We start from the raw sequence: 14,106 nt of genomic DNA, 5'->3' as shown, positions 1-14,106 counted from the left end.
TTCCTGCCACATTGGATTGTAGTTGTTCCCATCAGCTAGGATGCATTTAGTCATGGGTTCTTGTTTGTATCTGTCTGTGTCCAGCTGATGAAAATTACTCAAATTGAAGTCTTGTCTTAATCAACTAATATTACACCATAATTCAGTTTTAGCCATTGTTTATAAGAATCTTTGAGGCATCCTTTTGAAGACAATTTAGTCAACTCAGAGTATTCCAGGGCCTGGCTATAGAATATAGGCCTTTAGATTTATAAGTTCTGAGTACAGCAACTTGGAAAACCCAAGGAGGTAACAGTAGCTGCCTTGCTGGCTGGGCCATCAGATTCCACAGTGATTCTCCTTCTCTTCCTGAACAAATCCAGTCATTTCCTTCCCTGCCAAAGCAAGTCTGTCTCAAGACGTCTGCCTTCCTCACTCTGCTTCTTTTCTTTTTTAAATTTTTTTTTTTTCAATGTTTTTTATTTATTTTTGGGACAGAGAGACACAGAGCATGAACGGGGGAGGGGCAGAGAGAGAGGGAGACACAGAATTGGAAACAGGCTCCAGGCTCCGAGCTGTCAGCACAGAGCCCGACGCGGGGCTCGAACTCACAGACGCGAGATCGTGACCTGGCTGAAGTCGGCCGCTTAACCGACTGCGCCACCCAGGCGCCCCAGTCTGCTTCTTTTCTAAAGGGCCTTGGGAATAAAATGTCATTGTTTGCCACTCTTCAAAGTAACAGTCGCCACCAAAATGTTAGCTTCCAGTCATCTGTGCCCATATAAACATTGGCTTCACGTTGCGTCAGTTATGGGGTTTCAGACCATGTAACATCGGTGAGCAAGTATTCTTCTCTGGTCATTAATTAAATCATTGTTTATAGTCTCAGATTGTTATAGTATGGAGGCAGCATAACATTTTTCATCTCAAGTGACATGAGGTCCAGAGGGGGCCCCCCCTTACATATTTTCTCCCTGAGTCAGCCAAGTTCTTCAGTGAAATGGAGCATTAGCATTCGGGGACCAAAACAGACACAGGGGGAGCCCAGGGGAGCCCAAGGAGAAGTCTGCTGGCTGACTGACCAAAGTGACTCAGGAGTCCTAGGGCCAGCACCTCTTCCCCGGGTCAGTAGTCAGGGACCCACTATCTGCACCAATAGAGTCTGGTAACCATGGAGGCAGTTCTCAGTCAGTGCACCTCAGACACTGTCCCCTGGAAACGGATTCCTGGGGACATTCATGCCCCTTGCAGGGGTTCTCTGTCTTGTCCAATCTACTAGCAAAATCCAGAGAGGCCTGGATCTCATTGGTTTGTTTCATTTTATGCATAACTAGGTCCTATCTTGAGGGAACCAGCCCTAATGAGGCAAAGAGGCAAATCATTTTAAATCCTTGAAAATAATCATTGCCACTGTAGGGTGGCTTGTGGATCTTAAAGCTCTGTATTCACACTATTGGAGAAACAAGTGAGCTGGGAAAACTGGAAAGAGGGACCGACTAGCCCAGATACTCCATAAAGCCGTGATGACCTTCTCTAATGTTCAGTGTGCCAAGATTTTAAATAAGCAATGCCTGACTCTCCTTCAGAAATCGTGGTGGAGGGAGTGTTTTCCAGCTGTGCAAATAAAGAAGGGGCTCTGTGTTTGGGTTCTCAACCCATCAGTCATCGTTAGGTCGAATGGAAATGCCCCATGAGTCTCTCTTGGTTGTCCCTCTGGTCAGCTTGTCCCTTTTTGATGGGTTAATGGTCATTTTCTCCTGATCTGAGAGAGAACTGGTGGCCTAAGACCTCCTCGAGCACTCAGACCCACAGTCTTTTTCCATCCCCAAATCCTTAGCTTCGCCATACCTTTCCAAGTGTCTTGTCCCCTAAAAGATTGTTAAATTTATGAGCCCAGAATGGTTGTAGGTGGGATTGAGGGGAAAATGAAAATTATAACTTTTTGCCATTTTTGGAGCAGGTGGGAGAAGGCAAAAATGTCATTCAGATGCATTTATGTAATTTTTAAAAATTTTATACCTGTTGACCAATATCTCCCAATTCCTCCAACCCCTGGTAACCACTATTCTACTCTGCTTCTACAAGTTTGGCTTTTTTTAGACTCCACATAGATTTCATGTATAAGTGGTATCATATAGTATTAGTCCTTCTTTGTCTGACTTACTCACTTAGCATGGTGCCCTCAAGGGCCATCCATGTTGTCTCAGTGGTAGGATTTCCTTCTTTCTCATGGCTGAATAATATTCCATTGTGCACATTCTATAAACATGAGGATTGGAGGGGAGAGGGTAATGGTGATGAAGAGGAAGACAGGGCTACTGTTGTTAAACCACAGCTAAGCACACCAAACTGCTTACTCAATGCCAGGTAGAATGCAGAGCACTTTGGTGTGTTATCTCTGACCTCGTAAAGCTTTGGGAGGTGCGTGAGCAGGAAGCAGATTTGGAGAGACTGGCACCTTGCTCTGGGTTAGCAACCACCAGGTGGCCGAGCCAGGATCCAGGCCCAGCTGATCCAAAGCCCAAGCTTAACTCTTCACCAGGCTGTAGGGTTGCCTCTCTTTGGGGGGATGATAGTCCTGTTTCACAGAAGACTTGTGCTTGTTTCCCATCATATGGGAGAATCTAGAAAACAGAATTTAGAGTTTGAGGAAGGACTTTAACATGCCACAGCGCATAAAGGCTAGACCAGGATTTATACTCAGCCTGTGCGTCCCAGAAGTGATCCTGCCTCAGCCTGTGCAGGCGTGTGGTCCAGTTCCTGACATTTTACAAATGGGGACATTAAGGCTCTGAGAGGAGATGAGGTGGGAAGAGTTGGCTCAGCAGTAGCAGACAAGCCAGCATTCCTTGCTCTACCGCATGATCCTTCAAATTAGTTTTTTCTAACATGAGATTTGAAATTAAAAATGTAATTTTATTCACAAAGGAAAAGGCTTGCTCCTAAATCTGAGGTTTGGGGCTCATTCCGATAGCTTCACACTTGACAACGATGCCCACCAGGGCCACTGGGCTCCCTGTCCAGGGGGGCATTCTCTCCCAATGGGTTCTTCCCAACTCCTTGAAGAGCCCTCATCTCTCAGGGCTCAGTAGACCTCTTGCTTGGTCTTTGTGAAAGTCCAAAGAACTGTGGAGACAGAAAGCACTTTGTAAACTACATTTTTCTGCAGAAATAAGTGGGTTTTTTTTCAGCAGTGTGTGCTGTTGACAGGGAGGAGGGAGATAGAACACTGCGAGGGTCTTCCGAGAACACTGCTGTTTCCTTAGGAGATGCACACAAGGTCACACCATCGACCTCGCTGCCCACCTTATTGCTCTGACAAGACTGGAATCTTGGCTTTCTAGTTTTCAGCTTGTCTTATTTAAGAGGCGGGCTGGGGGGAAGCCTCTGAAAAGACTCACTAGGAGCAGTGTCCATCACACCAAAGATGGAACAGGGACCCTGACATGCGATGTGCACAGAAGGAGTCTCCCACTGAGGACTGACTTACAGGGCCCTCGCCTCTGGCATCACCACAAAGCTGAGTATCGAGTGATGTGCCAACAGAGCATCTCACGCAGAGGCATCTTTTCGACAAGGACCCTTAAGAAATCTCAAAGTAAGGGTGGTAAAATCTCAGAAACACAAAGCACCAGGCTGCCTGTGGTTTATCGCACTGAGTAGTTGTAACCCAGAGTTCACAGAAGGCTGTGTAAGGGAATAAGGTAAATAAATTGATGTTATGTAGAAAAATGAGCAGACCACTTGTAATAGATGGCTAATTTCAGCATTAATTAGTCCTTGGTAATTACCAAATGATTGCTGATTCTGTTTTCTTACATGATCTATGAAGTCCAAAAAGGCACATTAAAGAAGAGAATAAACATTCACGAGCTAGAATTTAAAAGAAATGAAAGTGAGGGGAGGGAGGAGGGCAGGTGGCCAGTCCAGAGAATGAGGAGGGAAAACAAGGGAAGCACCTATGGTTACAGCCAAAGCGGCCAGCCCTCAGTGACTTCCTGTTATCCATCAAAAGGTACATTTGTTAACTAAAACTTATATGAAAACATTTTAAAACAAAAAAGAGCCTTCAGAAAGTTTTTAAGTTTTAATGAATTGGGGCTAGATGATAAATTTGCATTAAGCTTTGCAGTATACATTATTAATAGTATTTTTATAATTTCAGCTTTTCTTACATTTTATACATCTGCATCCCTGGTCTATGTTTTGAGATAGAAGTTAGAACTGTGACGTGTGACCTTTTCAGTAGATCTTCGGTGCTAATCATTGAGCAGTTCCCAGGAACTTCAGGGGAGAGCTATACATTTCCCATCCCCATCCTCAAATTCTCAGCCACTGAGACACAAACAGCCCACAAGGGTCACCCTCTTGGGGCAGGACCTCTGAGCAGCTGTGCCTGACCCTTCCCAATACGGGGAGAGGCAGTGTCTTCTGTGGTGAAGAGCAAAGGTTTTGGAATCTGATGAACCTAGATTCGAATTGATCCAGGACAAGTTACTGAGCTCAAGTTCCTCTGTATACAGTGAGCACACGAGTTAGGCTGTTGTGTGGCCCAGGTGCAGGGAGACACTCGGACCTCATGAATGTCCCTACATTACTGTTGGTTCCCCCAGACCCCTGTGCCTGGTTTGGGGAATGCTGCTCTGGACAAGATAGGCACCAGCTTTTTGTCACATGTCATGGAGTTTATATTCCAGTGAAAGAGAACAGAGTAAAACAAATAAAGGGAAGGTGGAGTGAATCGAAAGAAATAAGTTCAGGCAGCTCATCTCCAAATGATAACAGAAGCCAGTCATGGCAAAAGAGGATAAAAGGTATGCTGGGCAGAAGGGGCAGCAAGTGAAAGGCCCCAGAGGTGGGGTTGATGATGAACATGTTCTGTGAGAGGAAGCAAAAGGCCAGTGAGGTGAAACAGTGGGCAAGGATGGGAGTACAGAAGGGGATTCCATCACCCAGGTGGGAAGGGGCCAGTTGATGGGGAGTCTTCGTGGTCAGAGTAAGAATTTGAATTTTATTGTAACTCTAAACAGAATCTATGTTAGGACCTTAAGAAGGGAGTTGGTGATCTGCTTTATACCTACAGACATTCCATACAACTTCCATGAGGAGTATAGATAACAAGGAGGGAGAGGCGTGAGAGGCTCTGGGGGAGAGATGATGGAGTCTTGGGAGCAATGGAGATGGGAAACAGAATTTTAAATATATTTTAGAGGCAGGGCCAGAGGAACATGCCATAGATTAGCTATGGGGTGTGGTGAGGAAATGATGGCTATCAAAGATAATTCTTATGTTTTTGGCCTAATTGGGCAGTGGCGCCATTTGCTAGAATGGGGAAGACCCACCAGGGGAGGAATGGGTTTGGACAGGGAAATTAGGAGTTGGCTTTGGACAAGTTGAGCCTGAGAATCCTGTTACTCATCCCCATGGAGGTGTCAGGTATACAGTTGGCTATGGGTCTGTAGCTCTGGGGAGAAGCCAGCTTTTCAGAGCTCTAAGTATGATAAGCAAGGCCAAGTAAGTATGGTGTCCCAGCTCAATATCCTTCCAAATGTGTGATTGTGTTTCCTTCCTACTCCCTCCTATGCTAATGATCTCTCTCCCATCCTCCTCCTTACATTCATTCCCTTTCTTCTCTTGGCCCTATTTCGGAAAACCCAAATCAGGGTTTTTTACTGTTGGCTTTGAGCATTCGAATGAAAATACAGACAACTAAGAAAAATTCCTCCTAAGAGATGCTGTCTTCAGTGCACATTTGGCACAGGATCCCCGATTGGAATTGCTCTACACTGTGAATTGTTCGCCCATGTGCCCTGATGGTCCAGAACTTTCAGCTCTCTCCTTCTCCTCTCAACGTGGCAACACTTCTCTTAGCTTGTCCCCTGTGCCTTGTTTTTGGACCTAACACCCTTCCTTCAGAGCCCAAGTTTTGCCTGCTAGAGGAGAGATGAAATGCTTTCTGCTCAGTCACACTGTGATTGCAGTTGCCGTGCATAAAGGGATGATGAATGACAGAGCATGAATGCTCTGTCACCCAGCAGCCCTCTTTAATCTTGCCTTTCCCACCTTGCCTCCAAGAAAGGGCCACCTGGAAGCCTTGTGGGAGCACCATCCCAGATGGATGTCCCTAACTGTAGTGCCTGACCTCAGAGGGAGTGCCAAGGTGCACATGGGCCCCCTCCCAGGCCACAAGCTGGAACAGGCACTCACGGTCTGTGCCTTTGGGGCCCTGTTTCCCCTGGGGTGGGAGAGGCCCCAGCCCTGGACAGGAGTGACAATGCATGTTAATTAGCACTGTGCAGAGCTGTCATCAGGAAGCCAGAAGCCACATGGTCCCAACCTGGTTTGGGGTTGGCACAGCAAATTCAAACCAGCTGGCCTTTGTTTGGAAATGCCCTGGGAGTGTTCTAGCCCATTCTGGACAACAGAGGGGCAGGCATTTCCTTACCCCGGGCACTGTTTTAGACGAGAGGTTCTATAAACACTGTAGCAAGTGCTATGACGATCTGGTTCAGGGGCATACATAGCCTTCTCTGATTTGCTAGCAAGTAGGACATGGCGTGAGCTTAGTTGTAAGGGTCCTTATTGAAAGGCATGGGGAGGAAACATAAATTTTGTCCGTCAGTGTCCCCTTTATTAAAATTCTCTCATGACTACCTGCCTGGAAGATAAAGTCTAAACTCCTTTCCAAGGTCCTATGTAACTGTCCCCCCCACTCATCTCTGATCTTACAGCATCTGACTTCCAGCCCCCCTCCCCCAGCTCCTTACTCCACCCATTCGGAGTGATTTTCAGTTCCTAGAAGGGGCCTGACTCTCCACTTAGGTCTTCACTCACACCCCTTGCTGTGATGGATACAGTCTCCCTCTAGCTAACTGGGCCCTCACCCTCCAGGGGCCAGCTGCACTGACCATTCCTTGGGGTAGCTGGGTTTAGTGGACTGTCCCTGGTGTGGGTTTCAGCATAATATTGACCTTGCTATTTTGCAGCTGTCTGTTTACTCAGACCTGCCAGGCCCCAGGAGGTCGTGCTGATCTTGTTAATCCCTGCTTCTCCAGTGCCGGGCACCACAAAAGCCTTTCAGAAATGTTTGAATGAAAGCCCCCCACTCCGGCGACCCAGACCTTGCTCAGCTCATGCCTCCTCTGCTAACATCTCCTAGCCCATGGCGAAACCAACAGGACTCAGAGGAGCTCAAAATCAAAACGGTGTCCCCATCACGAGATGATAGCACATTGAAGACTTTTTTTTGGTACTTAGAAACCATGTCAAGCCAGCCTATTCAAAACGCAGGTCTGGTGACCACATGAGGCATGTGAGCTGGAGTTTCCACCTCAAACACACAAAGGGCCAAATTCTGTTGGAGCAGAAGGAGCGGATGAAGAGACTCCTAACCCTGGGTGCACCTTCGGTGGTTGCTGCCTGATACCTGTGAGAACTTGGGCGAAGCACATCTCTTTCGTCTGCCTCAGTCATCTTGTCTTGAAAGTGGGCACAGTTATGCCCACTTCCTCATGTTGCAAGAACAAACAAGACAGAGTTTGTTTACCGAGTGTTCAGTAGATTTTATGCCCCTTCACATTCGGCATAGCTATTGTTACAGTTATAAAAATGAGATGGCCTTTAAATTTTGTGGTTCATAGTTTTCCCATTGGAAATAAAGTCACTAAAGTTAAAAAAAAAAAAAAAAAAAAAAAAAAGCTCCAGAATGGCATGTAGAGAGGACTCCCATTTCTTACAGAGAAGGTGCATGTGGATGTGTATATGTGGATGTGTTGGGAAAAAGTCCAGGTGAACTTTCTTTATTGGGTTAGCAGGGGCTTTCTCTGAGACGTGGGTTTATGGTTGATCTTAATTTTACTCCTTTTGCTTGATTATATTTTCAATATCACATGAACATATAACTCATGAAGTGGGTGATGGGAGAGATGGGATACAGTGTTTAAAAAGGAAAGGGAAAAGGGGTGCCTGGGTGGCTCAGTCGGTTGAGCATCTGACTCTGGGTTTTGGCTCAGGTCACGTTCTGTTGCTGATAATGTGGAACCTGCTCGGGATTCTCTCTCTCCCTCTCTCTCTCCCCCTGCCCCACTTATGCTTTCTCTCTCAAAGTAAACAAATACACATTGAAAAAATAAATTAAAAAGATAAAAAGGAAAGGGAAAGAAATGAAAGAAGTTAACTAGAGGCCAAGAAGGAATGGCCTATGCTTGCTCTGCAGTGTACTTCTTCCTGCTATTAAGCTTGTTTCTCTCGGCAGGATTTTTCACCCAGATCTCCACCTTGGCTGATGTGCAGGAAAATGTCATGGAATACCTGCATGTACTCAGCCGGCCCAAAGTCATCGATCAGGAGCACGACGTGGTATGGACTGAAGCTTACATCGACAGCACTGTGAGTCCCTGGGGCCCTTGGGGGAGAGCCTGAGGGTTTTCCTCTGTGAATTCCAGAAGATGGTGTTAACCTTAAAAATAAAACTGTCAGTTATTTGACCAGCAAAAATGCGTTTATTCAGGAATAGTAGACAATTGCAATCCAGGACAAGCAAGCTACAGCAAAACCGTAGGCAAGTCCAACGTTATTTTATGAAGAAAAAGGAAAAAGTTGGGAGGGGTTATTTTGAACTAAAATCCACTGGAGAGAAGCAAGAGTTCAAGGTGATGATGGTTTCCCATTGGCTGGGTTGCAAAGGTGCTTGATTTCTTGTAGAAGATGCAATGTACATCTTTTCCTGTTGGGGCCTATAACTGGTGATCCTTTCCTGTTGAGTAGTCTTCTGTTGGGTCTGTGATTGACAGTTCTTCTGACCGGTCTCCCTTTCTAGCATCCAAGTCCACTTGAGTGAGGTTTTCTTTCATTAATTTTTACAATGGCTGTTCTATTACTCTTCCTCAATAATGGAGTTTGATGACATTTTCCTTTGTGGTACAGTTGTGTTGGTCCTCTGGGCAAGCAAGGTTGGTGAAAAATCACAACATCAGAATGTAACCAGCACTTTTGGCAGGTGTCTGGTCAGCACTTTGTTTTCCTTCCCATATGTGTACAGATTCTATCAGTAGCAGTTATTATGGGCTTGTTAGATTCAGTGCTAGCCATCTGAGAGGCCCAGTCCTGATGATGAATCTTGAGGTCTCAGCTTGGGAAGGTGACCAACGTTTAGCTCCAACAGTGAATTGGAGCCGCCGTAGAGGCCACAGCTGCATTCTCTTCCCAGAGACGAGTGAGAATATGCTTCAATGGTGGTTACACAGGCACTGGATTGATGTTGGAACTCTGGCCATGAACTCATTCTAAAGCAAATTCCAAGCAAAAAAAAAAAAAATATGATGTAGAATTAGTGTAAAAGGAGGAGCTTTGCCAATCATCTAGTAATGGCTCAATGGCCAGGTTTCTTGTGTAATTTCAGGGTGATTTTTCAGAGTGATAATGAGTCTGATGGGAGTGGCATTTTTCGTTTATTGATTGTAAATGTTCTCACAGGGCCTCTCTCCCATCGTTTTTGTTGGGATTAACATCACATTAATCACTGTAACCCAGGCACAGCTGTCCTCTGGAGTGATCTCAATGGCTGCGGTGGGCCGGCTTTTCTCTCCATGAGCTCTCTCATTCTTGCTGCATTTCTGGCAGCTGTAGGTGAATGCAGGGCAAAAACAGCATATGGGGACCCAACTTGGGGGACACCGTGGTGGCCTGCCCCTTCCCTGGGAGAAATCACCCTGCATAGAGATGGATGCTAAGCTGAAAAACCCTCTCTGGTTGCCAGGGAGACCTGGGGCATTCATCATTTCCGTAGTCTGACCCCAGTTTGGTTTAGAATCACGGCAATGAAATAGCTAAGCTGCCCCATCTATGTGGGCACCATACTAACAACAACAGCCACAGCAACAGCACTGATGGTTTCATCTCTTATGTGTGGTTGAGTGTGGCAGGAAAAAGCCTTAAAGAAAAGGAGCCATGTGACTATTGCCAAGAATGAAGTGAGCCAGTCACCCAGTGGTTTGAACAGGGTTTGATCAGCCAGTTTGGTCAGGCATTTTATTTGTTTCATCAATTTAAGACCTATAAAACAGAGCCTCTATGATTACAACATAGTGGTACCAGCAACCGAGAGGTCAGTAGAATAGCAGGTCCAAAAAAAAACAAGGGATCCAACTACATATGGAAATTCGGTATAGATAAAGGTGTCATCTCAGATCGCTGGGGTCAGGATGGTCTTCATAATAAATGCTTTTGAGAAAACTAGATGGCCATTTAGAAAAAGATGAAACTAGTTCTTTTTGTCACATCCTACCCAAGAAAGAAATCCAAGTGGAGCAGTGGTCCAAACTGTAAAAAATGAAATGATGCAAGCACTTGAACGAAACCTGGGTGAATCCCTCTATAACCTGGATTCAGAGAAAAATCTTTCTGGCAATGACTCTAAAATCCAGATGCAATGAAAAGAAACATGAATAAATTTAACTCCTTAAAGACAAAACCAAATGAAAACCAACTTTGATAAGTCAAAAACCACGATAAGCAAAGTCAAAGGCACAAGGTAACATGAGAGTAAATATTTGCAACATAGAGCACACTTAAGTCATTAATAACCTAATATATAAAGAACTTTTCAAAATTGAGGGTAATACCTTAATATTCCTATTTTTAAAAGATGAACAAAAGACAGTAGACAATTTACAAAATAGTAACAATGCTTTTCCACATATGAAAGATGTACAGTTTCACTTGTAGAAAGACAAGAAAAATGAAAAGCACACCCTAGTGAAATACAATTTGGCATCAATCAGAGTGGCAAAAATTAAAAGCCTAACCGTACCCTCTGTTGATGAGGCTGTGGGAAAAGGAACACTCCTAGATTGTGTGTGGGAAGAGAATGAGGACATCTCTATGAAGGGACATTTGCATTTATCCTTGGACCCAGCAATTCCACGTCTAGGAATGCACTCTGAAGACGAACCTGCAGCAATATGAAAATACATGTGCACAGGTTTGTCCATTACAGAAATGCATGTCATTTCAAAATACTGAAAGTTACCTAAATACACAAGCATAAGAGAGAGATTACGATAAACCATCGTACATACACATCATGGATCTTAATATGAAAAACAGGAATGAGGATGATTTGGTTTTCCTGGTAGATATAGAAGGATTTCCAGGATATATTGCCAAGTAAGAAGAATAAAATGTAAGAGTATAAACAGAGTGCCACCTTTCGTATCAGAAAGAAGAGGAAGTAGAAGGTATAGGTATATATGCTTAATTTTACAAAAAGAAACACAGAAAGGATAACGCATAGAATCAGTTACCTACGACAAGCGGAAGTGCAGAGGAGACGATAGTGAACGGAGTGAGACACCTCTGGGTACACCGTTTTGCATAGCTTGGATTTTTGAAAGTAGGTTGATGTCCTATGCATTCAAAAATTACAATCGACAAGAATGGGGGGAAAACTAATAGTGAATGCAAACAGAACCGAATGAATCCAACTGCATTTCATATGAACTAAAAATATTACCAAAAAAGGGGAGAAAAAGCAGTATGCTTTTGAATATAGAACTTAGGCACCATGTTAAATCTTGAACAGACTACCCTCAGTCTAGGCGGGAGGGAGAACTGACACCAAACTCCTTTTGGTGTCATGTGGTGTCATGTGGGCCTAGCAAATCTGAATCTGGTTTGTGAGTATGGTAGGATTGAGCAAACGTGTAGATGAGGAACATAAAACAGATGCCTGCAGGATAAGACGGGATGGGAGGTCTCAGAATGAAACCCCAACTCTGTCCCTTGAAAGGGCCTAGACTAAGCAGTGGCACCCCAGTAGCAGTGAGCACATCTAGAACCCGAATCCCAGCTTCCTAAAACCATTCCCCACTAAAACAAACCAGCGTTCTTAGAGAAATTGCTAATTTCAGGGCTTGGGCGGGGAAGGCACCCCTTGCCCCCCTCCCTCCCCCCCCCCCACCCCCCACCAAAGAGCCTAGAATATTTTATGCCAGAAACTAAGAAGTGCTCAAAACAACAGTAAGGTCATCTCACAAGGACACAGGAGTCAGTATGAAGGGGCCCTCACTGGTCAGCTCTGGGACAGTTTGAGCCTCAAAATAAAAGGGACAGTAGTGGAGTATAACCTGTGGAGTAAAACGGAAAGCCATGTGTTCTTACTGATAGTGAACAGATAAACAAATGTCAATGAGATGAACTGAACAGATGAAGTAGGTGGGCAGGGGCACGGTGCACAGTGCCCCGCTGACTGATAAATGTCAAGGGAGCCATGGAGACAGAAGATCACCACTTTCCTGCCATTGTATTGAAGACTGGGTGAGGGAAAAGGGCCTTGGTGCAAGTTAAACCAAGGGGGAGATTTGGAGCAGGATATTTTCATCATCTCAAAGATCTTCCCCAGAGATTTTTGACTAGGTGTGAAGGGAAAAAAATAGTCTCTACACAGCGGGAGAATCCAAATAAAATCTGGCGTGGGTCATCAAAATTAGTGTCACTAGGGGCACCTGGGGGGCTCAGTCAGTTAAGCGTCTGACTCTTGGTTTCGTCTCAGGTCATGATCTCACGATTTGTGGGTTCCAGCCCCATGCTGGGCTGTGAGCTGACAGCATGGAGCCTGCTTGCGATTCTCTCTCCCCCTCCCTTGCTCTCTCACTCTATTCATTTTTTATTGCTCTCTCACTCACTTTATTTCTCAAAATAAATAAATAAACCTTAAAAATACTAGTGTCACTAATGAGAAGCAAATAGGCACAGCGTGCCTTTGGAAAGGACACATCATACTCATAGAGTATGCCGGCTGAGGATACATAACCTGAAAGTCATGGTGGTGGAAGGTCAGGGAAGAGGGCAAAGATTTTTATTAATATGATGTCTTGCTTTAGATAATGCTAATCACTTAAATCAATTGTTCTAGAGTTACTAAATTACATACACATATGTATATGCACATACATATATACGTTTACATATGAAAGGCAATGAAGAGATCAGGAGAACCCATTGCTACTCCAACTTTTCCATGAAAGAATTCTGGATAGCAGAGGCAAAAATAAATGGTCTGGGAGCAGCTCTGGACATGAAGTTTTCAGAGGCAATGTCTTTGAAGTCTTGTGCTTTATCTCTAACATTCTATGAAATTTGCATTTCTTCTCCATAATCATCTTTGCTTACTTTAAAAATAAAATACTGCTTTAAGTCGCTCATAATTGAGTAAAATGGTATGCCAAGATAACAGAGCTCATTTATTCTACCTCCTCAAGAATCCTTTGATAGACATAAAACTAGCGTCCCCCCGCCCCCGCCGTAATGAATGATAGCTCAGCACCACCTCTGTGCTTTCCAAGCTTCTGTCGTGTCTTTGCAAATAGCCCTGAGAAATAATTCCCCCAGTAGAACATTCTGAGAGTCTCTTCTCGTCTTGGTGGGGCTGAGAAACCGGCTGGGTCAGGGGGGACACAGGGGTTTCCATCTTCCTTCTTTCTACTGCTGTTCAGTGAGGACAAGAGGCTGTTGCTCCCATGGCTGCATCTTTGGCCAGGAAGCAACAATCTCTTCAAACTCTGTCTGGGCCTGGATTCTGCCAGGACAAGAACAAAAGCCCCCTGTTGTTTGTGTGTGGGCTCAAAAGAGGATTTGCATGCTGAACTTATCTGTAGAGTGGAAATTCTGAGATGAGTCCAACTTGGGAACCACCCACAAGATAAATGGCAGGGAGGCAGCATAAGCAAGACAAGTTTGTGACCATCCTGACACGTTCAGGACAGTCTCAAGCCAGCAGTGCCCTAATATGTCCCACCATGGAATAATGAAAGACACCAAATTCAGAAGCACTTGACATTGGAACTGGTGACCCCATTTTCATAATGTTCTGGTAGCATTGGCAGCTCTGGGCTATATATATATATACATATATGTATATATATATGTATATACATATATGTATATGTATATGTATATGTATATATATTTAAGCATTTACAATCTACCTTAGTTTATTAACTGATAGCATTGAATTTATCATTAAAAGAGACCCAGTCTGAATTCCATGTCTATACCATACTAGCTATGTGACCATAAGTCAGTCCCTTAGCTTCTTCAAGTATTGTTTTCTTCCTTTACCATGTGGGG

General features: G+C 44.5%; 1 protein-coding gene across 5 annotated transcripts in view; it reads left to right on the top strand.

Annotated features, from left to right (window-relative positions):
• The window catches only part of CACNA2D3 (calcium voltage-gated channel auxiliary subunit alpha2delta 3), an 860,192-nt gene that overhangs the window by 567,964 nt on the left and 278,122 nt on the right, over positions 1-14,106 (top strand). For all 5 annotated transcript variants that reach the window (XM_058726526.1, XM_058726525.1, XM_058726524.1 and 2 more), the window contains one exon: positions 8,234-8,367. In XM_058726526.1, the coding sequence (XP_058582509.1) occupies positions 8,234-8,367 (134 nt within the window). The remainder of the gene's footprint in view (positions 1-8,233; positions 8,368-14,106) is intronic.

Source organism: Neofelis nebulosa, chromosome 4 (genome assembly GCF_028018385.1).
Source record: "Neofelis nebulosa isolate mNeoNeb1 chromosome 4, mNeoNeb1.pri, whole genome shotgun sequence".
Classification (NCBI taxonomy): domain Eukaryota; kingdom Metazoa; phylum Chordata; class Mammalia; order Carnivora; family Felidae; genus Neofelis; species Neofelis nebulosa.
Note: the sequence above shows the minus strand (reverse complement) of the source record. Positions and strands in the feature narration are given on the sequence as shown.